This window comes from Actinia tenebrosa, unplaced genomic scaffold (assembly GCF_029948245.1).
Source record: "Actinia tenebrosa isolate PJP-AT-01 unplaced genomic scaffold, QUT_ActTen_1.0 PGA_scaffold4__44_contigs__length_22323623, whole genome shotgun sequence".
Taxonomy (NCBI): Eukaryota; Metazoa; Cnidaria; class Anthozoa; order Actiniaria; family Actiniidae; genus Actinia; species Actinia tenebrosa.
In genome coordinates, this window is record NW_028292581.1 from 20,353,995 (window position 1) to 20,380,232 (window position 26,238).

A 26,238-nucleotide genomic window follows, 5' to 3' on the forward strand; every position below is an offset into this window, starting at 1 on the left:
GAATCCGCTGACTGTTAACCGCGGGCTCAGCAGTGATTAAAAACATTATAAGCCTTGCTGAGGAATAGCGTAGAGTAACAAAGATGTCAAAGGCTTTAAAAAAGATCGTGGATGAAACCAGAGAGCATGGATACACTGAATTGGACCTTTGTGATAAAGGGATATCACGTCTTGAAGATATTCCAAATCTAGGTAATTTTAGGCAAGAGAATTGGGATTTTCTTTGATCTATCTAAACAAGATCACCGGATACTCTTTTTCTGGTTCTGAATGATTGAAATGTAATGTTTTACGATTTTCTCTTTATTTAGGTACTCTAAGGAACCTAACTAGACTTACTTTGAGTCACAATAAAATAACAAGTAAGTAGTATGGTTTTAGTATCTATATTTTGCTCGTTTTTGAACCACTTTGACTATACGTGTTGTGCATTCCAATGCTGGGAGGGATTTTCTGTTCATCATTGAATCAATCTGTACAGGATACGAGCGCATTCTTTGCTGTTTACTTGTTTGTCATCGGCTGGAACGGTAAAAGCGAACTATTTATTGAATTTAAATGAATTTTCAGAGGTGATCAATACTTTAAAAACGACATTTGACAAGAAATAGTGTTATTTGTTTTGTGATAGACTCATATTTGATATGAGTCCAGGGGAGGGGGTATAGGGAAGAGGTCAAAGAAAAGGTCGGTAAATTACGTATTTTTAACCATCAAAGTAATGCAACAATAAGGTGCACAACAAGGCACATGATCGATAAACTCAAATTCTAAACTTTAGTTTCATGACAAATATTAAAAAAGTTCAGCAAAAAAGAAAGTTGATTAAAATAACCCACCACAGGTATCCCATGAAAACGAATACCAGGCCTGGCCTGGGGCAGGTCTGTTGTCCTGTTTATTTATTTAACTTTAAACTTGTATTCATTTGTTTTACAGCTCTTCCGTCTTCCATAGTTGAGTTACAAAATTTAGAAAACTTGAACATGTTTAATAACCATATTGAAGTAAGTAAAAACTACAAAAATCTTTTTTTTTTATTGTTGAACCCTGAATCAACCTCTTGGTTAATCAAATTCAGATCATGGCTAACTTACGACATAGTTAATATTAACTATGCTTACAAATCAAATTAGAAATATATAGCTTGTTAGATATTTTGGGGAGAGAGAGAAAACTGATGAACCTGAAAAAGCCCTTGATTTATGGGAGAGACCTTAAAAAAGCTGTTTACATATATATAATGCAGAGTCCAAGAATCAAAACCAGGGCTGTCAACTCTCCCGGAAAAACCGGGAGTCTCCAGGTTTTTGACCGTATCTCCCGGTCTCCAGATTAGAGTCTCAAATCTCCCAGATAATCGCCGAAGCTGACTATTTCTTGTGAGACTCGACTTTCTACTATGCTTACCTTGATTCCCTCAAAGAAAAGAAAATACAATTTGCCAAGATGAGTAAAACTAAACCTAGCCCTTTTGAATTGTAGTAGAATAAAAGTTACTGATATAAACTTTTGATATTTTCATTTCTAGGACCTTCCCATTTCCCTGGGATCTTTACCCAAACTTAGACATCTGAATTTAGCGTGAGTATTCATCATAATCATCATCATCATTATAGTCATTGTCATCATTGTGATCACCATCATTACACTGTATGGTCATCATGATCATGATCATCATTATATACTCATCATCACCATTATTCTGATCATCACATCATCATTATGCTCATCATCACCATCGTTCTGATCATCATCATCATTATAGTCCTCATCATCATTGTGATCATCATTGTCACTATCAACTGTTATTGTTAGTTATTGATAGTGACTAGCAAATACTGTTTTAATTGGGACTGTGTGGGTGTGTCAAATAATAATAATAGTTTATAATATAATAATATGCAGCCCGAAAAGTCCTCCACTGCAATGTAAAGCGTATTGAGACAATTTGATAATGTGCTGTATTAGAACTCCATTATTATTATTTATGATATAATATATACACTTGACGATATTATAAAAAAACACATTACCACTTTTTCATTGTGTACATGTTAATGACAGAGTATTTTGGCATAGGCTGTTGTATGACGTAAGCTGTCCACACCAGGGTTGTGATGGTGTTAAATTAACTCGATTTATTGTGTGTTTTTCTTATGTTGCTAGTGTTAATCGGCTGAGTACATTACCTAAAGGCCTGGGAACAGCTTCAGGGTTGGAAATTCTTGACGTTACTTACAACAATCTAAATGAACAATCACTCCCTGGAAACTTCTTTATCATGAGTATGTACAATCTTGTAATAATTTTTGAACAAATAAACCTAATCAATTTATTCTATATTAGATCATGTCATTCCCTTGAGTATTATTTCTTTGTTTGCTGGTATTGCTTGAGAAAATACAATAGTGTGGATAAAACTGAAATAAAGAAATAGCTACAGCTGTAACCCTCAAGGGAATTTGGTAGGTACAGGTGTACAGGGTCTGAAATAGAAAAACATTTTGCTCAAATGTGAAGGTTAGGGTTAATCTTAAGAATCTGGCTGGCCCTCTCATAGCTTTACTTCCTGGAAGTAGAAATCCTGTGCATAATTTCATAAGGATGTCAATATGCTTGCTTCTAAGGATCTGTGGATAGTGAGTGTTAAATGAATGAAGGGGTTCTAGGATTTTATTTAAATATTTTATTTGTTGTGCATGATTTCAGGCCAGTTGAGGGCTCTTTACTTTGGAGATAATGATTTTGAGAGAATACCACCTGAAATAAATCAGTTGAAAAACCTTCAAGTGGTAAGTGTAGTTTTAATAGAATGAAAAAATATTATTCATCATGGAAATTGTGATATTTAACAATTATTTGCCAAAGGCGAAGTAAATATCGGGGAATAATAACTCCCGATATTATTCCCGATATTCACTGAGCCTGAGGTGAATAATTGTTTTAGTATAAATACGCAGGTGATTCTTTCAAAATAAAGAAAAAAAGAGGATAAAAGACACATTTTTTCCCAGTAACAGCAACAAAGCAGCTGGTCGCCATTTTGGATTATCGCTGGAGGTGATTATCGTGTAATAATCTGAGTTTCTCAACCAATCAGCGTGCGAGATTTTCGATAATCACCTGTGTATTTATACTAAAATGAAGTATTCATTTGTAGAAGGACTGCAACATTTGGATTGCAAACTGCTACAGTAGTCTTCATCAGGCAATGGTGTAGACTGGATGGTGTGTCTGTTATATAGCATCAATCACGATGCAGATGTTTGACAAGTGCTATATAACAGATATAATTAAATGAACTGACATTTCAGATTAAACCTTTTTAAAGAAAAGCTTATGTCAATAACACATTTATATTATTTTGTAAAAAGTAAAAATATTTTGAAAGTAATGTTTTAAAGCTGACATGTCTTATCATTGAACAGTTGGTTTTGCGCGACAATGATCTTACCGAGCTACCTCCTGAACTGGGAGAATTGAAAAAGCTGAGAGAACTGCATATACAGAACAACAGGTTGATGGTACTACCCCCAGAACTAGGTGAGCAAAGAAAGTTAGAATAAATAACTATGAACTAATAACTAAAAAATGGTTTGAATTGAAGACTGAACTTATTTCTTTTATTCATCAAGTCCTACCTCAACTTGAAACCATTGTTTCATGATCAGTCAAGCAAATTCAGGGAAGGTCTGTTGCACTTTTGCTATGGCTGTTTGAGGAATTTTTTGCTTCCAAATGTGCATCCATTCACTGCTTAAATTTGGTGTAGGGCCATTCGTTAATTTTGAGTTTTATCGATAAAAATAAAGTGCATGAAACTGCACAATAAAATGCATGCAAACTGATCAAATCCTGCTATTGTGTTGTAGGAGCATTGAATCTTGGCAGTCCCAGACATGTGTTCAAGGTTGAAGGCAACCCTTGGTTACAGCAGATTGAAGATCAAGTGATCTTGGGTGTTTCTCACGTCATGGATTACATAAGAACAAGTGGCTATAAAACGTAAGTAAACTCAAATACATGTATTTGTAAGATGACAGGCCAAATATATTTTTAGCTTGGTCATACCTCATTTGTAGTTCAACCTTGCTGGTCAAATAGAGACCTTAAGCTGCAGGACGGCAACGACGACGACGGCAACCATACAATAGCACTAATTGCGCTATGCAATAGATACTCGTTGGCATGTACGAAATACTGTGCATCATTACCGCCTAATGCTGAAAGTAAGACGTAAAATGTCCTATTTTTACGTACTAAAGAGAACGGCTACGCCAAAAGCTTATCTTTGCTGATTTTCGTTATAAGTAAAGCTCTCCCAAAAGACGTCATATCACTCTAAAACGGGGATGCTAATTGAGTAAAATACTAGGTAAACACGAAATAATAATACAATAGAAGGTTGAAGCGCCTCAATTTCGCCGACGTTGTCGCCCACGTTGCCGTCCTGCAGCTTAATGTCCCTATTTGACCAGCAAGGCAAAGATTTGAGCAGAAAAGTTCCAATTCTGGCCCAACATTGTTCAATGATAGGCAGTTTTTTTAGCTCTGAGACTGAGCCATCTTTTTACTAGTAAGAGTTATTCTGATTAATATAGAATCTTGAATGCTTCTTTGATCCAGGCTTTATGAAAACCACAAGAAATCTCCTCCTCCTCCACCACCAAAAAAGGAAAAAGAGAAAAACTTGAAGAAAAGCAGAAAGAAGAACTAAAAACACTGCTTGGAAGTGTTGAATTAACTCTTCTGTCACGAATCAAAATTCATATATTTTTATAAAAATTATCAGAATTGTATTATCTTTACAGCCATTATTATAATTATGTGACCAACTCAGCCCTAGAGGACAGGGTTTTTTGGCTTCCATCATTCAAAATAATCACCAACTCAAACCGTTGTAAATTTGATTGCCAAAAGCCAAAAACCCAGACGTCTCAAATTAGAGGTAGTTGTAGTTGTCTTGGTTGGGTAATTAAGAAGATGGTCGTAAGGGATGAAATTATGGAGTTCTTGTGCAATATGTTATCGGATTTGTAATATAGAAATGCATTAAATTTATAATGTGTAAACTAGTGGTAAAACTATTTTCTGCTGTATGACAAATAGAAAATAAAAAACATTTAGACATGATTTGAACATTATATTATTTTCTTCTTTCTTTCTTCTCTGACAAAGACCTAATTCATGGTTTCATTTCCCCGTAGTTACCGTTGCTATGTACTACATACTGTACAAAGCTTCACAAATTAGGATGGAATAAAAAGTTTGAACACTGAAAATGGATTATAAATTGTTTGAATTGTTTACTGTTTTATGGAAATAAAAGAAAATAGCATTGTAATCCTTGTATGTCCTTCAGATGTCTACTTAGATAAAACAGATACTGTATACTTGTTTGTGGGATTCAAGGAGAGATTCTAATTCCACTGAGAAAACTGCTGCAATGCTGACTTGTTCACTATTGTCTCAGTTGGAACCATGAATTGTAAAAGTCAGAAAATTACAGTGAGCTTTCTACTGTTTCAGACCCTCAAAAATATAGCATTGAGGTCAAATACCGAGTGATCAAAATGAATCTTATTTCCAATCGATTGGTTTAAGGGATGATTTTAATACTGTATTTTGTATTTTTTTTAAAGTGACAAACAACTTGAAGTGTTCAAGGTTCGAGTGCCCTGACTAATTTTTTGTTGTCTGTTGTTGGGTATCATCACAAAGATAAGCAGTTCTTGCTGAATGAAGTGGAGTTGTGTAGTGACTTAAGAATGGGTTACGGTGGGAAACTTCAAAATGAGTGTCTCATTAATGCTTTAAAAATAGAATTCTTTAATCCTTCGCAGCATTGGTAAAAAGATAACTATGAATACTAGATAAATCTGAGAATATTCATTAATTATCTGATCAAAGATTAAAAGATAAAAGATTAAAATGCTTGTTATATATGAAACACAGCTAATACAAATGTTATAAACATAAAGTGAAGCACGACTTTTTTATAGATATTTAAACAGTTTTCTTTTTAACTTACTCCTTTGATGTTTAAAATGTGTTATAAATATAGAATTAACACCAGCTTTTCAAAACTTGAAGATATTTTTGGCTATATGATACCTTGTCACATGTATGTTTTCATCTCAGTAGGTACTTGATCAAGTCTTGGAGAATCTGGTAGTATTGGGCTTGGCATGTTTTTATCACTGAGATGATCATCATCATTGTCAATAACAATCTTATCACTGACCACTTCCAGGTCCATGTCCAGATCAATCCCTTCTCCTTTTACTGCCATGTCTTCATCAGTGATGACAGGAAAGTTAGTTGCTAAGTAATGCAGAAGGCAGGCAAGGATTGAGCCCAGTATTGGACCCACCCAGTAGACCTTTACAAAATGTACATACATTTTAGTCGTTGTATAATGTACAGTATAATTTAGAGAGGGAGTCTAACCTGGGTGAGACCGAGATAATGCCCTTCCCCCTCCCCCATGAAATTTTGAAATTGTGGAGAATGTTCTAATCGTATGTCAAGTCATTATGCACTTTATAACAGAAAATACTTTTTGGCCTTCTCAGTCTATCTGGTTCATCAGGTCATAATGAAAATAGATACAAAGGTGACGGGAGACTGTGGCCACTATTTTATCATTTTGTATGATAAGAGGACAGTGATTAAATACCAAGCAAACTTACCCAGTGTAACTCCCAGACACCTGATATTACAGCTGGTCCCAATGATCTTGCAGGGTTCATCCCACAGCCAGTTATATGGAACTGTTGAAATGAAAAAGAAAAGCCGAATTACACTTCCTGCAAAAGGATACAGGACGTTAAATCTCAGGCTTTGAGGAATAGACCTTGCCGGGTTTTTTTTCCAACTTTTGATATGAATAAGTTAGCAAAAATCGATCACCACCATTGGACAGAAGCACCTCAAAATTAGCACATTTGCCAAGTTAGAGGGTCATAGGTTGGAAATGGCAACGATCTAGCTCCATAAAATTGCAAAATTTTACAGGCGTTGTTCGTATGGTGGGGACAAGTTCGAGACCCAACCACCGTACAAACGTTTGTAAAATTTCGTGACTTTGTGTGGTTATCTTTACCTGTCTCCAATATACTAGTCACTCTCAATCTTGGGAAATTTACTAATTTTGGGGTGCTTTTTTTTAACTGGTTATATTTTTTCCAAAATAATTTTGAGTCCTAGTTTACCCCTGACGAAAATACGTACCGAAGCAAGATGGCATCCGACATACACCAAGCCAGACCACAAGGCTGTCTCGCTATCAGACATCTTTCTGCTACCATCAGCACAAAGCAAAACCGTGATAACAAGTAGAAAGGTCATGATTAGTTCTACACACACTCCAGTGTACAGTGGAACATGGACGCCAAGTCTTGTAGCACCAAGATCGCTTTTCTGGATGTTGTCAGGAGAGAGTAGGTATAGAAGGCCTGAACCAAGAATACCTGTAGGATTACATAAGCTTATTTAAAACAAATTTGAAAATACCCAAAAAGGTCATGAAAGTCAAAAATACTTTAAGCTTAATTGAAGTCAGCACTCATAATATTTTACTTGAAATGTTTGTTTGTGACTTAATAATTAAAAACATTTTACAAACTTTTCGAACCGTACGTGAACACGGATCTTCTTCAGATCGAAACGTTTGTAAAACTGCTTTAAAATTTTTGAGTCACAGACAAACATTTCAAGTTCTTACTGTCATGTAAGTCGTGCAGTTGTTTTGAAGAGTAAAAGTTTGCCTCTCTATCGGAACTGGAAGTTATTTAGGAAAAAGTTTGTTTTTACCTCCAACAAACTGTACAGCAATACAACATAAGCCAAATAAGGGAGATATCCTCCTCCTTATCATCCTTGCTATTGTTACAGCAGTATTGAAGTAACCACAGCTCCAAGAAGCGGTAAGATTCAACAGCACAGCGAAGCTGAGACCAAATGCAAACCCAATACTTTCTTTAGAAGGAGGGGTTTCTGTATCAAAACGCAATGTAGAAGCCGTCCCACAGAACACGAAGAGCATTGTGCCTAGAAATTCCGATATACAACAGTTCTGTATGGTTCTAAAACTTTCCATCTTTAATTTGAATGAAAAATTTCGTCAAGTTAAAAAAAAATGGCTGACGTACTTTGCTCGGCACCTTGCAAGCAGGTCACGTGATGCAAAGAAACTACGTCACACCATCGATGATGTCACATCACATGTCAAGTCAGAGGAGCTGAGGGCGTCAGAGGGGCTTTAATTTAAATTTTCCCCGCCGTTTTATGCCTTTTAACAATATTACAATAAAGTTAGCACTAATTTTATAGTTCATTCAGTACTTTATTAGTATATTTTGAAACTTTCCATCTTTAATTTGAATGAAAAATTTCGTCAAGTTAAAAAAAAATGGCTGACGTACTTTGCTCGGCACCTTGCAAGCAGGTCACGTGGTGCAAAGAAACTACGTCACACCATCGATGATGTCACATCACATGTCAAGTCAGAGGATTAAATTTTCCCCGCCGTTTTATGCCTTTTAACAATATTACAATAAAGTTAGCACTAATTTTATAGTTCATTCAGTACTTTATTAGTATATTTTGCAAATAATACCGCTGTATTCCTTCACTACCGATTAATTTATACAGGATTCGCCTCGTTTCAGAATGAAGAAACTGTTTCCTTATAAACGAGGCTTAACATCTAAAAGTACAAGCGTACAAGTGCTCGATGAATGCATAAGACTCGTACACGGAGCTCTAACTTGACTCGAGCTCATGATCAGCATGTACATATTTGCCTAAACCCTTATAGACTATTAAGCCTGACCTGTTTTAACTAGCCATAATAACAATAATTAATAATAATAATAATAATAACAATAACAGTAATAATAATATTCTTATACGGTAAGCGCATTCCAAAAAGATCTCAATGCGCTTTACAATATAAAACCTTATATAAAGAATATTATGAAATAATTGGCAATTACTCGCCGAAGGCGAAGTGAATATCGGGGAATATTTATCAAGACGCGAGTCTTCGAGCGGCGAGGTAAATATTCACTGAGCCTGAAGCGAATAATTGTTTTAGCACATACCAACTTGTGTACAGAGTAACTTATTTTTATATATGAATAATTCAATAAAAAAAACAGAATCTTTTTGTTTGCGTGCCAATTCACGCAAAACGTTTAGCTTTCACTTTTTCAATTTCCTCATCGGAAATTGTAGCAAAACGATTACCGGCAGATGCCATTTTGTTGCCGACTCAATATTCCGAGATTCAGCAAAAACAAAACAAAAAAGAGAGAGAGAGAGAGAACAGACGCAACTCCAATTGTTTTCGCATGTTCTCATTATGAAAATTGTGACTTGCATCATTCGTGAGAACCAGGCCTTAAGCTTCCCTTCCCATTAGAATAAAAGGATGAAAGACGGGGTGAACCAAGATGGCGGTCATGACGTCACTTGCACCCCCATATTTCTTATCGGCCCTGTTGTTCAGGGCTAGCCAATGATGCATTGATGAACCCAACAGAACAGCCATGTGTCCAGTGCAGACAACGTATCGTATAGAACAAGTGCAAAGTCTTTCTTTCTTTCTTTCTTTCTTTCTTTCTTTCTTTCTTTCTTTCTTTCTTTCTTTCTTTCTTTCTTTCTTTCTTTCTTTACTGACTTGAAAACACTGAAACCAAGGCTTACACCACCCCTCCCCCATAAGGGGTTGCTACTGAATGATCCCCTCTTTGATCCCCTCTGCAAATATTAAGCTGATCCGCATTAAGTTACTTAAAAACCATGTGATACACCTCCTCCGTCTCCCCGAATCATCCGACCCCTCCCAGGCCATAATTAATTATTGGTTCATTATACATGCTAACTAGGCACTTGTGATCTCGCTGTATGCCAAAAAATTTGATGTCCTCCCTTGTTAAACCTCTTGCGTATGGTGTCCCTTAGGGATCAGTTCTTGGTCCGCTGCTCTTCACCCTCTACATATATCGCGCCTCTGGAAAATGTGTTATTATTGCTCATATGGCGTGAATACCATGTTCTATGCCGATAATGATTCAAAACTGTATTTAGCCTTTGAACTTTCTTGCAATAATGACGTTATAGCCCAAATGAGACTTTTGATTAGAGACACAACGATCTGGTCTATACTTGGATATTTGGTTTTTCATTGCATTTCGATTTGTCGTATTATATTTTTTATTTATTGTTATGTATTTCTATTTTTCTTCTTACTATTGTAAAGCGCAGAGAGATCTTCACATATCTGTGCTTTAGGAAAAAAATATATATCTAAATATTATTATTATTATTATTATTATTATTATCATTATTATTATTATTATGCTGATAGTAAGAAGAAAAAATATAAAAAACTTATTAGTGATTTAAATGGCGATTATAGCCATGTAAAGTTAATCTTTCAATTATTTTACCTCGGAGTATTTTCTGATGATTGTGCAACATTTATTAAAATGTTAGAAAATGTAGGTTTAGACAAAAACCAACGTAAATATGTAATAAGGAAAATTATGAACATTGCTATTCGAACAAGCTATTATATATTTTGCTGTAGAAACAAAAGCTGGGATAACCCTGACTTGATGAAGTTTTAACTTTGGCGTTACAACTAAATGTGAAAAAAAAAGGATGAATAATGTTTTTAGTATCTTTCATGTACTTAAATGTTAAAGATTCAAGTAGCTAATCGTAAATTGCCTATGTATAGCGAAATTTACGATGGAATTTGGAAAACATAATAAAGTTTACATTATTATTATTATTATTATTATTATTATTATTATTATCATAATATTATTATTATAATATTATTATTATTATTATTATTATTATATTATTATTTTTTTATTTATTTATTTATTTTTATTTTTATTATTATACGAAAAGTGCGCTCTATTTGGTGACACCAATTTTTTCACAGTCATACGAAAACTGCTTTTTAATTAACCCTACGCGCGACGACTATATCGGAGTCTTGCATTTATGAAATTCATTTCCAAACATTCCCTACAATATGGGTTTTGATGTAGACTCGACACTCTTATACCCTGCCGGTGAAGCCATCGGGCGATACTATAAAACTCTCTTAGTCGTTGAGAGCTTTTGAAAACCACGTGAAATTCGATGTTTATCTGACGTACGTAACGACGTAGAGTTCCATCCTCCAACATCTGTCGTAGACACTTCCATTCGTCCCCCTCGATATCCATCTTGACGATATCGATAAAACGCTGTAAAAGTAGATACATACATCAATATCATACACTACTGATAACGTAATACCATGCATCGGATATCTGTTTGTTATTAGTAATTCAATAATGTGGTTGGGTGGTTGGGTGGTTGGGTGGTTGGGTGGTTGGGTGGTTGGGTGGTTGGGTGGTTGGGTGGTTGGGTGGTTGGGTGGTTGGGTGGTTGGGTGGTTGGGTGGTTGGGTGGTTGGGTGGTTGGGTGGTTGGGTGGTTGGACGTAGGTTAATGTTTAGTTTAGCCTCGTATGTAAAACCTACCTTTTCATGTAATGATAAAAAGGTAAATTATACACCGTGAAAAGATGAAAAAACTTACTGACGTTTCGGACGCTAGTCCTTCGTCGGAGTAAAAGAGAAAGAAGTGGTAGAAAGGAGTGTATATATGATAGAATAAGACAAAAGAAACCAATGAGAGCAAGGTAGGCAAGGAAACAAAAACAAACAATCAAAAGACAAAAGAAAAGGTTAGTTGAAAATAAAGCGTTCATTAATCCCGTTGGGACTAAGAGTGCCCAATAGGTGAATAAGCCGCATTTCTTTGGTCTTGCGACAATCATTGTTGCCGTTAAGCAAAGAAAGACCGAAAACAATGAAGTCAGAAAGAGAATGGTTAGCTAGATTAAAATGGCGGGAAACTGGTTTGGTGGGATCGTTATTGCGAATATCATAAAGATGATTGCAAATGCGATCACCAAGACGGCGGCCAGTCTCGCCCACATACAAAAGATTACAGCGGGTACATTTAATACAATATACAACATTAGAAGTGGTACAAACAAAATGGTCAGTGATTTTAACAGTTGATTTAGGACCGACAACAGAAGTGTGAGAGACTATGTGAGGACAAGTATAACAACGTTTACGAGAACAGCGAAAAGTACCAGGTTCTTTGTTAGAGGGAAGAACTCCCTTGACCAAGAAAGAACGGAGATTACGATCACGTTTATAGGAAAAGAGAGGGCGGTTGTTGAAAATAGCAGAAGTGCGAGTATCAGAGTCAAGCAGAGAAAAGTTGCGGTTAACAATGGGTTTAATGAAAATGTTAATAGGATGATACGTAAGAGTGAAAGGAATGCGGTCATTAGAGGGACGAGTGTGAGGAGTGAGAGCGGTGGTACGATCAATAGTAGAAACTTTACGAATGGCGCGATCAATAACATGAGCAGGATAATTACGCTTAAGGAAGAAGGAACGCATCTCAGAACATTTAACAGAAAAATCAAGATCATCACTACACAAACGACGAAGACGAAGAAATTGCGAGAACGGAATAGCGTTAAGAGTGTGCTTAGGATGAGAAGACGAGTAGAGTAAATAAGAATGAGAGTCAGTAGGTACCTTTTCATGACCGAGTTCATTGATGACAGAAGCTAATGTTCTTGTTTTCCACTGGGATTTTGGCAATTTCTTACTGATATTCCCACTTCCTTCTTGATCAAAGTCAGACAAACCGATACTAAAGAATTCTACTCCACTTGGACGTTTGTGATTCTGTTGACCAATGGTAGGATCGAACGAAAACACGTGACACCCATGACTTGCCATGCCGTCATCAAAAGAAAAATCTCGACCAATCCTTAAAAATAACACGGCGGTATTGGGAATATTAATGAAGTTTTGAATTATTCTAAACACTACACAGACTTTAATGTTTTGATCACCGTACCACGCAAAAATAGCGGTTCGATCAGACCGGCAAAATCCGCGAACACCTTGCTTGTATCTGACCTCTCGCAACCAGTGAGAATCAGGATATATATTGGAGGCCATGCTCGTCTATGCTGGCTGGCTTTAAGCATAAACAATTGCAATTGGTGCTGAAAGATTATGCACGGCCGTTGTTTGTTGCTGATGCGCCGCCTCTTATTGCTCTGATCATAATTGCCAGAGTTGTCTACACAGCTTCAAGGGTTTTTCTCTGGGTTCTCTGGTTTTTATCCCTCCTCAATTTAAATCAAATTCGATCTAATGAAAGCCATAGGTTTGTTAGCCACTGGCTAGGGACTACTTCGACGATACGGTGGCATTGTGGATTGCAAGGCATTATGGGGGCGTCCAAGGGGCAAATAAAGCTTTGTTGCAGTAATGACGGCGATTGATATTAACAGTTCCCCACAAGAGAATACAACAAAAGATGTATTAAGACGGCACATCCATCACCTTTACTCATAAAAGAAAGACAAACACACGAAACTCTATATATTTTCTGTCATCTTTGTTGTTTTTTTTGCCTCCTGGCAAGATGGCCGCGTATCGTCGAAGTAGTCCATTCCGTGCTACCCTCGTAGAACAAGGACGACTTTAAAAGAAAAAAACAACAACTTCAAACTCACCCAAAGGAATACACAATGCACGAACCCGGTGTTAATCCAACATTTGCGTCAAAGCATACATCCCATGCACCATCAGCTCCAAAAGGACGAGGGGCAAGCCATGTCTCTGATTGTTCACCACCTATTCTCCTGATATCTTCACAGACCGCTTCTTGTGTTGCTAGAAAACGCCTGAATCTGGCCATTTCATATTGTATCGTTCCGATGTCCGCGGGGTTTTCTTCAATGTATTCGTAGATGTTAATTGACTTCGTTGTTGGGATTTGATAACTACTGGTTTTCAAAGTCTCGTTCACATGACGTTTATCTATATCTGAAACATTTAGAATCACGTTTTAAATGTGTTCATAGGCTTCGGATTTTGCCTCGAGTCCATTTAATTGATGGTTTTGACAGCCGCCATGTTGAATGAATTACCAAATATTTGTTGTTAATAATAATAATAATAATAATAATAATGATAATGATAATCATGATGATGATGATGATAATAACCTTAATTTATGTGTCATAAGTATCTATAGCTTACTTTAAAGTAGGTTAATTGGGGACACCTATCTAAAGTTAAACAAATATATATAATATAAAAAAATACAATATATCATATACGGTGCGGTTTTCACGCAGAACTCCGAACCGCCAGCCTCAAAAGAGAGGAGTCTTCTGTTATATCATCCAACATGGCCGCCGTGTCTTTTGTTATTTCTTTCTCCTGGGAACGATTGAAAACCAGCAAAAGAAGGCGTCCGCTAAAGAGGTTCGTTATATAATAGATATGGGAGGACATTTCAGATTTAATGAAGGGTGTTCGTTTATTAAGCTACCAGACATAGTCCTGAAGAGATGTCCTGCAGATATTTGGAACAATGATGTCTTCCGGAAAAAAAGCAGGGCAAAGATCCGAGATTCGCATGACATGCACAAATGGTTCACTGTGAGGCTTCGTTCATAATCCTCGGTAATTCGTGAGAGGAGAATATAGCAAATTTAATTTAGAACGTAAAATTGTACTGAAACCTTTGTGCGTAAGAAGCAAAGCATATCTTGGAAATTGGGCAATTAGAAAAAAAAAAGTTTTTCTGTTTGATACATACCTTTCTTGACGGTTCTTTTGATTTTATGATTGAAGTTCGAAACAATCTGTAGCTGAACTAAAATTCTTTGCTGAGAAAACAAAAACATTTCAATTGACTTAAATAGATGATATTACATGGGCGCGCGGAGATACAAAATCTATCTTCGAGTGTTGAAAAGATATCTCATGAGTGAGCGTAGCGAACGAGTGAGAGATTTTCAACACGAGAAGATAAATTTCGTATCTCCAGGCGCCCATGTAATATTCTGTTTATTATATAATTATCCATAAAATCAACTTAATAAGCTTTTTATTATTATAACTAACTTACTAATAGCTTAAATACCAAGGTAACGATATTTTCACATGTGAAAATAACATGTTATTTTCACATGTGAAAATATCAGTTTTTCGAAAAGGAGAAATATAGGTATTTTATGGATGATTATATGATAATACTACATATCAAAATTAAATTTTATAATATAGCAACCTAGTTGAAAAACGCCCGCTAATGCTGCAATTTTTTAAGGATCGTAAACATAAAATAATCAACAGGTTAGAGAGCCCGAAAAACAGGAGAGAAGCAACACACAAATCTACTCACATACGACAGCGAGCCTAGCGGGACTTGAACCCGGGTCGCATTGGTGAGAGACGAACGCTCTCGCCGCTACGCCACCCCATGCTTTTCGTAAACACCTTTAATTTCTACAGCTACCTGGAACGTAGCCTCATCCCCACGCTACTTACTCATGATCATTGCCCCGAATCCAAGATGGCATACAGTCAATTCAAATAATGTTGTCGTCGTCAACCAACTCAAGCCTACGCGACTGGACCGAGAGAAACTCTGGGTAGCAATCATTGAAGCCGAGTTGACTACATAATTTTATCTGACTAGTTATGCTTGGTTTACAGCACGAACCTTCGTAGGCGAGCGGGAAGTGTTGAAGGAGACGTTTTTTTTAATACCTTCAAATTTTCGGAATTGTGAACTGAATCATAACTACTTTGTTTTTCTTTCCCTAACCCCAAGACATGCATTTGATGGATTGTTTCTCGCCATTATTATCTTATTACTAGCGGGAACAATTAATTCAGAATATTTAACCGCTTCAGTGATTTTTACCCACATTTCGGTCCAGTCGCGTAGGCTTGACAAGGTCGACGACAACGTTTTTTGAATTGACTGTACGCTTCAGAGCTACACACGTAGCCGGGCAAAACGCTCGGAGTTATCTTCTAAAATAGACCAATTACATTTATTTCTTTACAAAACGGTTTTTGCTTTGTTTTGTTTCGTTTGTTTGATGTTTTTTTTGTTTTTTTTTTTGTTTGTTTTTTGTTTTTTGTTTTTGTTTTTGTTTTTGCTTTTGTTTGTTTGTTTGTTTTTGTTTTTTTGTTTTTTGTTTTTTTTTGTCGTTTTTCATTGTTTCTATTAACCCCCTCACATCTTGTACTATTGATCGATTATCGATTTACTAGTACTTCCACAGACCGGGCACCGAAATGGGGGATTTGGCCGGTTCACTCATCCGAGAAGCACATGTTACGTCATTTCGAACAGCGAGAAGAGTAGCCCGGGGACGAAGTTAGGTGCCCTTGGAACCCTTCTATATTTCTTATTCCTTACCACTGATTGATATAGAAATATTGCAGTGAATGTCATTAGCAGAATAAACACAGTCCATCGAAGGTTAATCTTCATGATTATTGCAATGTAGAGGTTTTTGAGTTACCTATAAACGAAGCAAAAAACATAATTCGTTGTGTGGATCATCAGAGAAAGTTGCTGCCATAAAAACTGTAAATAGACCCCTTGCACAAATAGACCCCGTTTCTGAAAATGTTACCAAAAGCTTAAAGTTCTTACAATGTGATTTTGTGACGTCATCACTTCGGTGCTCTATTCAATCTCCATGGTTTAATAGCGCTCGTAAAAAAAAAAAACATTCTCTCGATATGAACTAATTGTTAATAATATCAAAATGTAAAAATTTGATACGTACTTATGGGGCGCATTGGCATATACTGAACAAGCTAGCTCATAATGGCCAACTTGACTGATAAGACTTATCACCTATTGACTAGTGAATTTGACGTCTAATTTACACACGTTTTCTTTAAAATGCGACTCACTCGTTGATTTTGTCAGACAAAAAGCTTGGTTCTAGTTGCCTGTCAATCACACACCCCAACAAGATTCGATATCGTCTGAAATCCTCTACCCGATCGCGATATCGTCATGCAACCATATGAAATGAAATGACGGCAGCAGCGCCAGAAGACATTACTTCCAATGTGATATTATCGTTGAATCAAGATTGGCTAAGCGGAAAAAGTAAATTCCTAAGTGTGATATCTTATTAAAGAGTAATACGAGTAAAAATTTTAAAACTAAACATAGCTTAAACTAAAGTTAATATATGAATTTATTATATGACCGTGAATCTTAAAGCCTGGACACTAGCAAATCGAGCAATCTGATTGGATAAATCGCATTGCGGACTGGTCTAGATTCTCCGGTATTAACCGGTCCGATCGCATATTAATCTTACGGCGAAAACATTTTGTCCTTTTCAATGAAAAGTGGTCATATAATAAAACTCTTATCAACCGAGCTTGGTCGGTCTGTACGGGATAATCTTGACCTCGGTCTGTACATTCCGACCTCGGTTAATAAGATCTATATATTGTAAATGTATAGAAAAGGCTACGAGGAGTACTTCTGTCATAAGATTCAAAAGAATAGTGCTAAAATAACTAAACAAAGGGGTAAAACGTGTGTAGGGCGTACTAAAGTTAATATATGAATATATTATTAATGTATAGAATTTCTGCTTATTGGGTCTCACTATAACTTGCGTACTATCACTGCTCAGCCTAATGTAGAGATCGGTCAAGATTCCATAAAACAAGTTACCCAAAGTAAGGTTCTTGGTTTGGAGATTGACCAGTTTTTGTCTTGGGATGGGCATGTTGATAGCATAGCTAAAAAAGTTACGTCGGGTATAGGAGCCATTAGAAAAATAAGAGACTTCGTGGACAGGAAAACTCTGATTGGCATACATAATACTATAGTACAGCCGCACTTTAACTACTGTAGTGAGGTATGGGACACCCCTTGGTGAAGGTCATGCTAAACAGATTCAGAAATTACAAAACAGATCTGCAAGAGTAATTTCTTATATGAGTAATGAAACTCCCCACCAGGAAGCTTTGGAAGCTCTGGGCTGGCAACCTCTCAAAAACCAAAGAGAGAAAACAAAGGCCAAGCACATGTACAAAATACTTAACGGAATGGCCCCTAACTGTCTTGTAAATCTTTTTACAAAAAAAACAAAGCGTTACAAATTACGACTTAAGGGGCTCTAGTACCTCATTGCAGTTACCTCTCCCTAAAACAGAGTTTGGTAAAAGCTAGAAGTTTTCCTTATGGGGAAAAAGTCTGGAACTCCATACCAGAAAATTTAAGAAATTGCAAATCACTGGCCAAATTCAAATCTGAAATTGCCACTTCACACTCTATCTATCTCTTAGTATCTATAAATTATTACTTAATCTACTATGTATTATTGTAGCTTTATTAACAGTTATATTTATTTTATTTTTATTTCTATTTTATTATTATTATTGATTAGAATATAAAATAGCATTAGCTTTTCATTGTAATATTTATCCACACGCCCCTTGTGGAAATCAGCTTTAATTGACGTGGCAAGCGTGTTTAAATAAAGTTTTACCTACCTTACCTACCTACCTACCTGCTACGAGGAATATTACAAATTTCAAATATATAAAAATTTCATCTTAGTTTTGCCAGATGTTTTCATTCTTTATTTATCTCTATACTTCTTTCTATATTTCTTTTTTCAGATGTTTGTTTGGTATTTGGGTTTCATTCTTTTGCTACAATAATATTTACAATCTTTACGATTTCAGCTTTCTAAAAGCGGTGTTTGACTTTCTCTTTTTGATTTTATGGTTCGTCGGCTACGCATTTAGCTAGTATCCAATTGCCTTCCAATCTATCCTCCGTTAAGAATAAAACTCATATTCATAACTCGTTTTTTTTTTCCCAAAAGCAACAAATTCGAAATATATTCACTATATATATATATATATATAATTTCATAATAACTCGTACCTTGAAGATATCCAGCTCTTATTTACTTTCCGTTACGACTTCTTACCATAACGGCTTCCACTTTTCATCCTAGCTGCTGTAATGTTAGTCTTTGCTCGCCACTGTTTTGATAATTCCTTTTCTTTTCGATTACGCGTTTATATAAATAATATGGCTGTTTATAAAATACAGTACTACTAAATGCAATTTTGTTTATTGTGGCTCTGAATTAAACTTTGACTGACGTACGTTTGGTAAACCTTGGATCACAGGTTGAAATAAAAGAAAAGAAGAGACAACCTGCTTGTCGATCTATGGTACCCGCATGCATTAGGATTCTTTCTTTTAAGGAAAAAACTGGTTTTCCAAAATTTACCAAAAAGTTGAATTTATTTATTTATTATTATTATTATTATTATTATTATTATTATTATTATTAGATTTTTGTGTTTACTGCATATTAATAAGCAGTAGACACTATGCCATCGAGTATATATCGGGATATACTTCATGTCCTATTCAACCAAGGGAGCACGGCAGAATATTGTTTTTTGACGATATGATAGAGGAATTTTAAATGATTTAACGTCCGCCATCTTGTTGCTTTTTTTTCCGCCATTTTGCTTTTTGCTTTGTCTTTCCGCTGATCGTTTATTACGTAGGCGCAGGCGAGCCCCGAGGGACGAGTTGATGAATTTACGAGCGAGCCCCGAAGGGGCGAGAAGTGGCGGAGAGTGCAACCGTTGGAGGTGTGCCGCCTCTAAACCAATGAAAAAGAAGAATTGGACGGTATTTACGAAGAAAATTCCGGATGTGACGCAGGCTACCCTTGCAGGTATTGATATTGTTAAGGAATGTACCGCTATTCGAAACTATTTTAACTTAAGCTTAAAGTCCGTTTTTAAACTTCATACCTGCTTGAATGAAAATTCACCTGATATTTAAAGTTGTAGTAAAGTAAAAGCAAAGGATGCTGAAGCTTACCAGAAATCCTTCATGGAATATGCTCTCAACAGTCACGACATTGTCAGGTATCCCGGGTCAGGTACAAACAGAAATCTTTCTTGAATTCTGTAGATACGAAATAATTTTTAGTATATAAACATTATTCGGTCAAAAGAACACATCCTAATTTTATCGACCGTTAACTTATTAACATTCAAACTGAATAATTTTAAATACTTACACTTTGTTATGGTAATTAAGACCAGCCGAATGAGTATCCTTTGTTCGAGCTTGTTGAATATTCATGTTCGGTGATTTTCAAGTTTGTCGGTCATTCTAGCTACGCCATTCCTCAAAGTTCCTAACAACGGTGCTGTTCCTAGCAATTTACTACGAGCTTCTTGCGATCCGTATTCCAACGGTTGCACTCCCCGCCACGTCTCGCCCCTTAGGGGCTCGCTCGTAACTTCATCTGCTCGCCTGCGTAATAAACAGTCAGCGGACAGACAAAGCAAAAAGAAAAATGGCGGGGGAAAAAAAGATGGCGGACGTTTACTCAAAATTCCTCCATAATATCGTCAAAATACAACATTTTGCCGTGCTCCCTTGATTTAACTAGCGAAAAATATAGTTAAAATGACATACGACATAACTGACATAAAGTTCATCCCGGTGTAAGGGTTGTAAAACTTCGGATTACTCTCGGATATCACGTGCACAGCTATCGGCGCATGGCGAGGAGAGCCGATGTTATCCGAAGTCCCGCGTACTGGCTAGTGAACTTGGCTGCTCTGTTTGCGACTGCTTACGACTTTTTATCGACTGGGAAACGTTTGATCAACGTTTCAAACATGATTTGGTAGGATTCAGTGATTTCTACAAGGTAATCGCAGCCATTTTTGTAGTGAATTTAATGTTTTTTTTAAACAAGGTAGGCACACGGGTTCCATCGAATATGTTAAGTGTTGTTTAATTAAAGTGCTTTCAGGAATTTGCAATACCTAGAAAGAATTTATCGCAAGACACGACTACTAAATTGGCGTGTTTGTACCATACACCCTGCAACCTGACCAAGAAACCTGACCAAGAATACAATACATCCTACAACACAAAGAAACCTGACCAAGAATACAATACATCCTGCAACACCAAGAAACCTGACCAAGAATACGATACATCCTGCAACACCAAGAAACCTGACCAAGAATACGATACATCCTGCAACACCAAGAAACTTGACCAAGAATATGATACATCCTGCAACACAAAGAAAACTGACCAAGAATTTGATTCTTTAATAAATTATATCCTATGATACACAAACTTCATTTTGCATAAAAACTCTGTGCTATCTTGTAAATTTTTTCTACAAATGTATACATCGGTAAAATATCTATTTCCCACGTGCAAAAATATTTTTTTCTTTCCATTTTTCTTTCCATTTTACTTGGCTCTCAAATTCCAATATTCGTCAGAATCTGTGCTCATAGTCTCAGGCATTTTCAATAGAGTGATAATCTTGTCTTCATCTCTGCGTTGCCAAAGCATTTCACCTTCAAAATCCACTAACTCTTGTTTCCTTGCACGCATCAACATTCCAACAAGCTTGTTAGAAATAGTCGTATAACGGTCAAATAGTTTTCCAAAGGTTATAATCACAGTCCCATTAGGTTGTTCTTTCCCAAGCTGTTTGATTATCTTGCAGAGATCAAATACTTCTTTACTTATGTGCAACCCTGCATATTTGCCTCTGGCTTCAGTGCGAGATCCAGCCTCTGGGCGGCCATATTCCTTGCCGTGCTTTGGAGGGTGAGACGCCATTGCTTAGTGCTCTAGTCGTGTAAAAAATATTTTGTTATATAATGAATATGAATGAATTGATAATATTAAGGGTAGAGGGGAAAGAGTCCGGCCTAGACCAACACTCAGGGTCTTAATATAACTGAGAGGCTGCCTTTGAAATAACAACTACAAATGCTTAGAGCTCCACGTGGCTCGGATGACCACATACAATGGTGGTCCCGTCTCTCCACCAGTCGTTTCTGCGGACTGCAGAGTTAACAAAGAAACTGAAACTGAAACCTTTGTGCGTGACAAGTGAAATATATCTCGGAAGTGGGTAATTGTATGGCAGAATTTCATTTCATTTCTGAACCAAAATATCAGCCCAAACTTCAAATGTTGCGACAGTTCGTTCAGTTCCAAGCTACAAATGTACAGCTACAAATGTACCGAGGCCGGAACATGTAGTATGAGTATCTGTGATAACTGGTTGACAACTAATAGAAGTCAAGTTTGAATTTAAAATGACACTACGAAAATACGAATAATGAAATATGATTTAATGAAAAAACGTACTGACGCTTCGGACGCAAGTCCTTCGTCGGGGTAAAAGAGAAAGAGGTGGTGGAAAGGAGTGTTCTCATTGGTTTCTTTTGTCTTGTTCTCAGTATATAAACAATCCTTTCTGCCACCTCTTTCTCTTTTACTCCGACGAAGGACTAGCGTCCAAAACGTCAGTAAGTTTATTCATCTTATCACGCTGTAAAATTTACCCTTTTATCATTACTTTTTCATTAGAAACACCGACACAGCTCACACTAGTTTTCAGCTAGTTATCTCTTCTTATGATTTAATGAGATTATTTTGTGGCGTGATTCTTCGGCGAGGGTTCGAAGATGACTGTGAATATATATGAATATATAAGAGATGAGGCGGTAGCCGTGTGGGATGGGCTCGGAAATCATATAAGAACATGCGTAGTAGGTAAATTACGAGCCTTGTATGAAACGACAGCTGTCCTCGGTTTCTAGTTGAACTGGCTCATTTTTACGCGACTTGAAGTTGTAAAAGGCCCATTGGCTCTCTTCTTCAGTCGTATCATACAATAATGTGCCTCAAAATGATGTACCTTCTTCAAGAACAGAGCGCGGCTACTATCTGTTTAATTTGTATTCACGTTGACTAGCATTTTTTGCAAGTCTTTTTTTTGCAAAGTAAGTAGAGATTAAACATTTTCTTTATCTCATTTATACAAATTACAGAATGTATACCTAGCCCTCTGGCTTTGGTCCTTTGTATGCATCATCACCACCATCACCATCATTTTCATCAGTCATCGCCATCATCATCAGTCACCACTATCTCCATCACCCTAACCATCATTTTCATCACCACCATCATCATCAGTCACCACCATCACTATCAGTTAGCACCATCATCATCAGTCACTACCATCACCACCACCATCACCATTACCATCACCATCACCACCACCATCATCATCAGTCACCACCATCACCACCACCATCACCATCACCATCACCATCACCATCATCATCAGTCACCACCATCCCCATCACCATCACCATCACCATTAAGATCACCATCACCACCACCACCACCACCACCACCATCACCATCACCATCATTGAGGGCCACAAGTTTATTAGTGTAGTACACTATTTAGTGCCACCCTCATTAAATAAAGTTGCTATTATTATTATTATTATTATTATTATTATTATCACCATCACCACCACCATCACCATCACCATCAGTCACCACCATCACCATCACCATCACCATCAGTCATCACCATCACCATCATCGTCATTGTCACCATTGTCATGTCATCACCATCATCATTACCACCATCACTTAGCTGTACCTAAATGTAATTCAAAGCACAAAAAACTTATAGCAGGCTGTCCTCGTATCTTGTGAATGAAATTAAATAAATTCAAGTTGTATAAAATGAATGAGAAAGAGAATAAAAAACAAGGTATTTTATAACTGGGCTGTCACTGGTAAGCCAGTAACAATATATTTGTGGCTGAAAAAATATATTCCTCATAAAATAATCAAATTGAATTTTTATTTCATTTATGTGGAAATAAGTAAAGTTTCAGAAAAAAATAAGTGACTTTCAAAGTCATAAAGTTCAGCTTTATTTTGTAGGTGGATTTACAAAATGGAAATATAAGGGAATTACACTTTGGTGAATGAAGGGCTGGGTTGTTTTATTGAATGTTCAACAGCTTTTTATTTCCCCATTTTATCTTTTTTTAAATTATTTTAATTTTTAACTAAAATGTTTAGTTGGACATCTAGAGCATCTCTCAATTAGAGTTGTAATGTGTAGGTCCAGAAATTATCCAAGGAATTTGGAATTTCCGAGGGATTGGGGGGAGGGGAGGGTCAAAGAAAGAACAAAATAATAGAGTTTGTATGGAAGAAAATTGGAATTTCTTGGGATGTCGGGAAGGGTATGGATAATTTCTGAATTTCTAGAACTACACAATTTGATACTGGAGCACTTGTATAAGAAAATATGAAAAATATTTTTTATAATTTCTACATGAATGTTGCGATCAGTCCCCCGTGTAAATTATTCACAGTTGAATGAAGGTGTATTGATAGTTGTAGAGTGCAGGTGGTTCCCTGTACCCTAGCAGTAATTAAATCAAATATAGTTCAAAATGGCAGAAAAGAAAGTTACCATATTTGAATAAGTATATTTTGCAAAGCCAGATGTTTGGATTTAATTCAATGCTAATGTCAGCTATAAGTATGAGCAAAGTAGTCTATTTTTAAATGATAGACTGACTGACTAACTGACTGACTGACCAACTGACTGACCAACTGACTGACCGACTGACTGACTGACTGACTGACTGACTGACTGACTGACTGACTGACTGACTGACTGACTGACTGACTGAAGGATGGCTTGCTGATAGTGTAACTGACAAGCTGACCAATTTATCTTTTGAGTGCTAGCCATCATGTGGATAAAACATTTTGGATTGTGTTCTAGTCCACAAAAAGTATGAACATTGTTCTTGAATTTCGAGTTTTAAACAAATTATTTACTTGGTTTGTTTAGTTAGCTCCCTAAACACAAGCAAAACATTATTTCTCTAACTTGATTGAACTCTTTTTTACTGCTGTTTAGAAAAGTAACTAAGAAATTGATCTGAATTTTCTTTCTAAATTCAGTGAATTTGTATGGGAATCTTTTGCTGACCATACCACAATCCAACATGTTTTGGTCCTAGACTCAAAAGGTGAATTACAGCCATTCTCAATCACACGCACTGCTCTAGAGATTGTTTCTGTCGCCATGAAGAAGCTTTTGGTGGACGTCAATCAAGGCGTTTCCATGACATTCTATAGGCACGTGTCCTTATAGCTTTGTGTTTTCTGACAATGTTATGGAAACACCTTGTGATTGACGTCCACCAAAACCATTTTCGTTGCAACAGAAAAAATTGCTAGAGGGCGTGTGTGATTGAGAATGGCTGTAAACCACTGATGAATTAATCTGACTGATTTGTCTTTCCAATGAAATTCAATCATTGTTGTGCATAAACATCGCTGGTTTTCAATCATTCCAAACAGAATGACATAACAAAAGCTATGGCAGCCATATTGGATGATATGACAAAATAGTTTAATGACTAATCTTTAGTTAGATTTATCAAACAAGGCGCTTGTGAAAACCATCAATATACACGTAGAAGCCAAGGTGACTGATATACAATCTGAACCAGGGACAAGACAATCAAGGACGTTTTTATCTCATATAAATATAGCTTAAAATCTTACATGATTAAGTCTTTTCTTGCTATCTTTCGATTTTCTAACAAGTTAAAGCTAAATCATAATAAGAATATTTATGTTTGAATACCTTAAAGACTTGTAATAGCCCTTGATCTGTGCGGTTACAAGAACATTTGCGTTCTGATGGAAGAAGGTTGATCACCATCAGGCGGCCATTTTTGTTGTGATGGTCAGCGGTCAGCTTATGGGTAACAGAAATATACTGGTTACGGAAGGGGAGGGGAGGGTGGCGGGTGTGTGTGGGCCTTTTTTTGCAATGATGCGCGCTTTGCAGGCTACTTTTAACTCGATTAGAGTGCCTGACATATGTCCTTAAAAGAAAGGTGTATAAATTAGTGCAAAGTTTTTTAGGTCTACGGTCTACTGAGGTCTACTGAACTTCCTGATTCGTGCAAATTTGTACAATTTCTTACAAAGTCTTTTAGGGTCGTTGTCAAGTTGTATGTACTCTACCAAAGAAATATATTTGCGGTTTTAGTAAAAGCTAACTAAAAGTCTAGGTCTTCATACAATAACATCTCTTAACAACACAAATTTAAGCTCATTTTTTAATCATACTTGCTCGAACAGCTTAATAAACCTTTGAATATTGTCTAAATATATTTCATTCAATAATTAAATAAATTATCTGTAGAAAGATATAAAATTATTAAAGGAAAGTCTTCTTTGTTTTGCCGATGGGACCCGATGGGCGATAGAAGGCGAACAAAGCTGCATTTTTCGTGAACGAAAAGCATAGGATAATTGGTTAAAAACAACCGAATTGTTTAAAAGATTTACAAAGCTAAATATAAAGGACGAATATTTGTTGTCGTAATATTGCTCTCCGTGTTAT

At 36.4% G+C, this 26,238-nt stretch overlaps 4 protein-coding genes across 7 annotated transcripts; 1 reads left to right on the forward strand and 3 right to left on the reverse strand.

The window, feature by feature from the left end:
• The first annotated feature begins 28 nt into the window (after positions 1-28).
• LOC116287426 (ras suppressor protein 1) lies at positions 29-5,347 on the forward strand. The gene is made up of 9 exons (XM_031694109.2): positions 29-192; positions 312-362; positions 940-1,007; positions 1,532-1,584; positions 2,170-2,288; positions 2,713-2,795; positions 3,432-3,546; positions 3,876-4,008; positions 4,630-5,347. The coding sequence occupies exons 1-9, from the start codon at positions 84-86 to the stop codon at positions 4,718-4,720; spliced, it is 822 nt and encodes a 273-aa protein (XP_031549969.1). The 5' UTR covers positions 29-83; the 3' UTR covers positions 4,721-5,347.
• A 774-nt stretch (positions 5,348-6,121) lies between these two features.
• Positions 6,122-8,104, reverse strand: LOC116287562 (aquaporin-5-like). The gene is made up of 4 exons (XM_031694249.1): positions 7,819-8,104; positions 7,237-7,475; positions 6,696-6,776; positions 6,122-6,385 (listed from the first exon to the last, which is right to left on the reverse strand). The coding sequence occupies exons 1-4, from the start codon at positions 8,102-8,104 to the stop codon at positions 6,122-6,124; spliced, it is 870 nt and encodes a 289-aa protein (XP_031550109.1).
• A 2,837-nt stretch (positions 8,105-10,941) lies between these two features.
• LOC116287551 (putative methyltransferase-like protein 24) lies at positions 10,942-18,981 on the reverse strand. 2 transcript variants are annotated; one of them, XM_089036310.1, is made up of 6 exons: positions 18,855-18,981; positions 16,341-16,446; positions 14,724-14,793; positions 13,630-13,942; positions 12,635-12,872; positions 10,942-11,276 (listed from the first exon to the last, which is right to left on the reverse strand). In XM_089036310.1, exons 2-6 carry the CDS (start codon positions 16,413-16,415, stop codon positions 10,995-10,997), a joined length of 978 nt encoding a protein of 325 aa, XP_088892436.1. In that variant the 5' UTR covers positions 16,416-16,446; positions 18,855-18,981; the 3' UTR covers positions 10,942-10,994. The 2 variants fall into 2 exon arrangements, with proteins under 2 accessions (XP_088892436.1, XP_031550099.2); XM_031694239.2 differs by lacking the exon at positions 10,942-11,276 and having other exon boundaries at positions 11,593-12,872.
• A 2,077-nt stretch (positions 18,982-21,058) lies between these two features.
• LOC116287478 (actin-binding Rho-activating protein) lies at positions 21,059-25,569 on the reverse strand. Of its 3 annotated transcripts, none has more exons than XM_089036988.1 (3): positions 25,471-25,561; positions 22,348-22,460; positions 21,059-21,610 (listed from the first exon to the last, which is right to left on the reverse strand). In XM_089036988.1, exon 3 carries the CDS (start codon positions 21,597-21,599, stop codon positions 21,222-21,224), a length of 378 nt encoding a protein of 125 aa, XP_088893114.1. In that variant the 5' UTR covers positions 21,600-21,610; positions 22,348-22,460; positions 25,471-25,561; the 3' UTR covers positions 21,059-21,221. The 3 variants fall into 3 exon arrangements, with proteins under 3 accessions (XP_088893114.1, XP_088893113.1, XP_031550019.1); XM_089036987.1 differs by having other exon boundaries at positions 22,334-22,460; XM_031694159.1 differs by lacking the exon at positions 22,348-22,460 and having other exon boundaries at positions 25,471-25,569.
• Positions 25,570-26,238: the final 669 nt, after the last annotated feature.

What these genes read in the sequence shown, in the direction of transcription:
- LOC116287478 (XM_031694159.1), bottom strand. Translation starts at nt 21,599, where the DNA reads ATGGCGTCTCACCCTCCAAAGCACGGCAAGGAATATGGCCGCCCAGAG.
- LOC116287562 (XM_031694249.1), bottom strand. Translation starts at nt 8,104, where the DNA reads ATGGAAAGTTTTAGAACCATACAGAACTGTTGTATATCGGAATTTCTA. An exon ending in TGCTGTACAGTTTGTTGGAG is followed by an intron (nt 7,476 to 7,818) that starts GTAAAAACAAAC and finishes GTAATCCTACAG; the next exon opens with GTATTCTTGGTTCAGGCCTT. An exon ending in GTGTCTGGGAGTTACACTGG is followed by an intron (nt 6,386 to 6,695) that starts GTAAGTTTGCTT and finishes CATTTTGTAAAG; the next exon opens with GTCTACTGGGTGGGTCCAAT.
- LOC116287426 (XM_031694109.2), top strand. Translation starts at nt 84, where the DNA reads ATGTCAAAGGCTTTAAAAAAGATCGTGGATGAAACCAGAGAGCATGGA. An exon ending in TGGAAACTTCTTTATCATGA is followed by an intron (nt 2,289 to 2,712) that starts GTATGTACAATC and finishes GCATGATTTCAG; the next exon opens with GCCAGTTGAGGGCTCTTTAC. An exon ending in GGTACTACCCCCAGAACTAG is followed by an intron (nt 3,547 to 3,875) that starts GTGAGCAAAGAA and finishes ATTGTGTTGTAG; the next exon opens with GAGCATTGAATCTTGGCAGT.
- LOC116287551 (XM_031694239.2), bottom strand. Translation starts at nt 16,415, where the DNA reads ATGAAGATTAACCTTCGATGGACTGTGTTTATTCTGCTAATGACATTC. An exon ending in TATTTCTATATCAATCAGTG is followed by an intron (nt 14,794 to 16,340) that starts GTAAGGAATAAG and finishes TTGTTTTCTCAG; the next exon opens with CAAAGAATTTTAGTTCAGCT. An exon ending in TGCATTGTGTATTCCTTTGG is followed by an intron (nt 12,873 to 13,629) that starts GTGAGTTTGAAG and finishes GTTATTTTTAAG; the next exon opens with GATTGGTCGAGATTTTTCTT.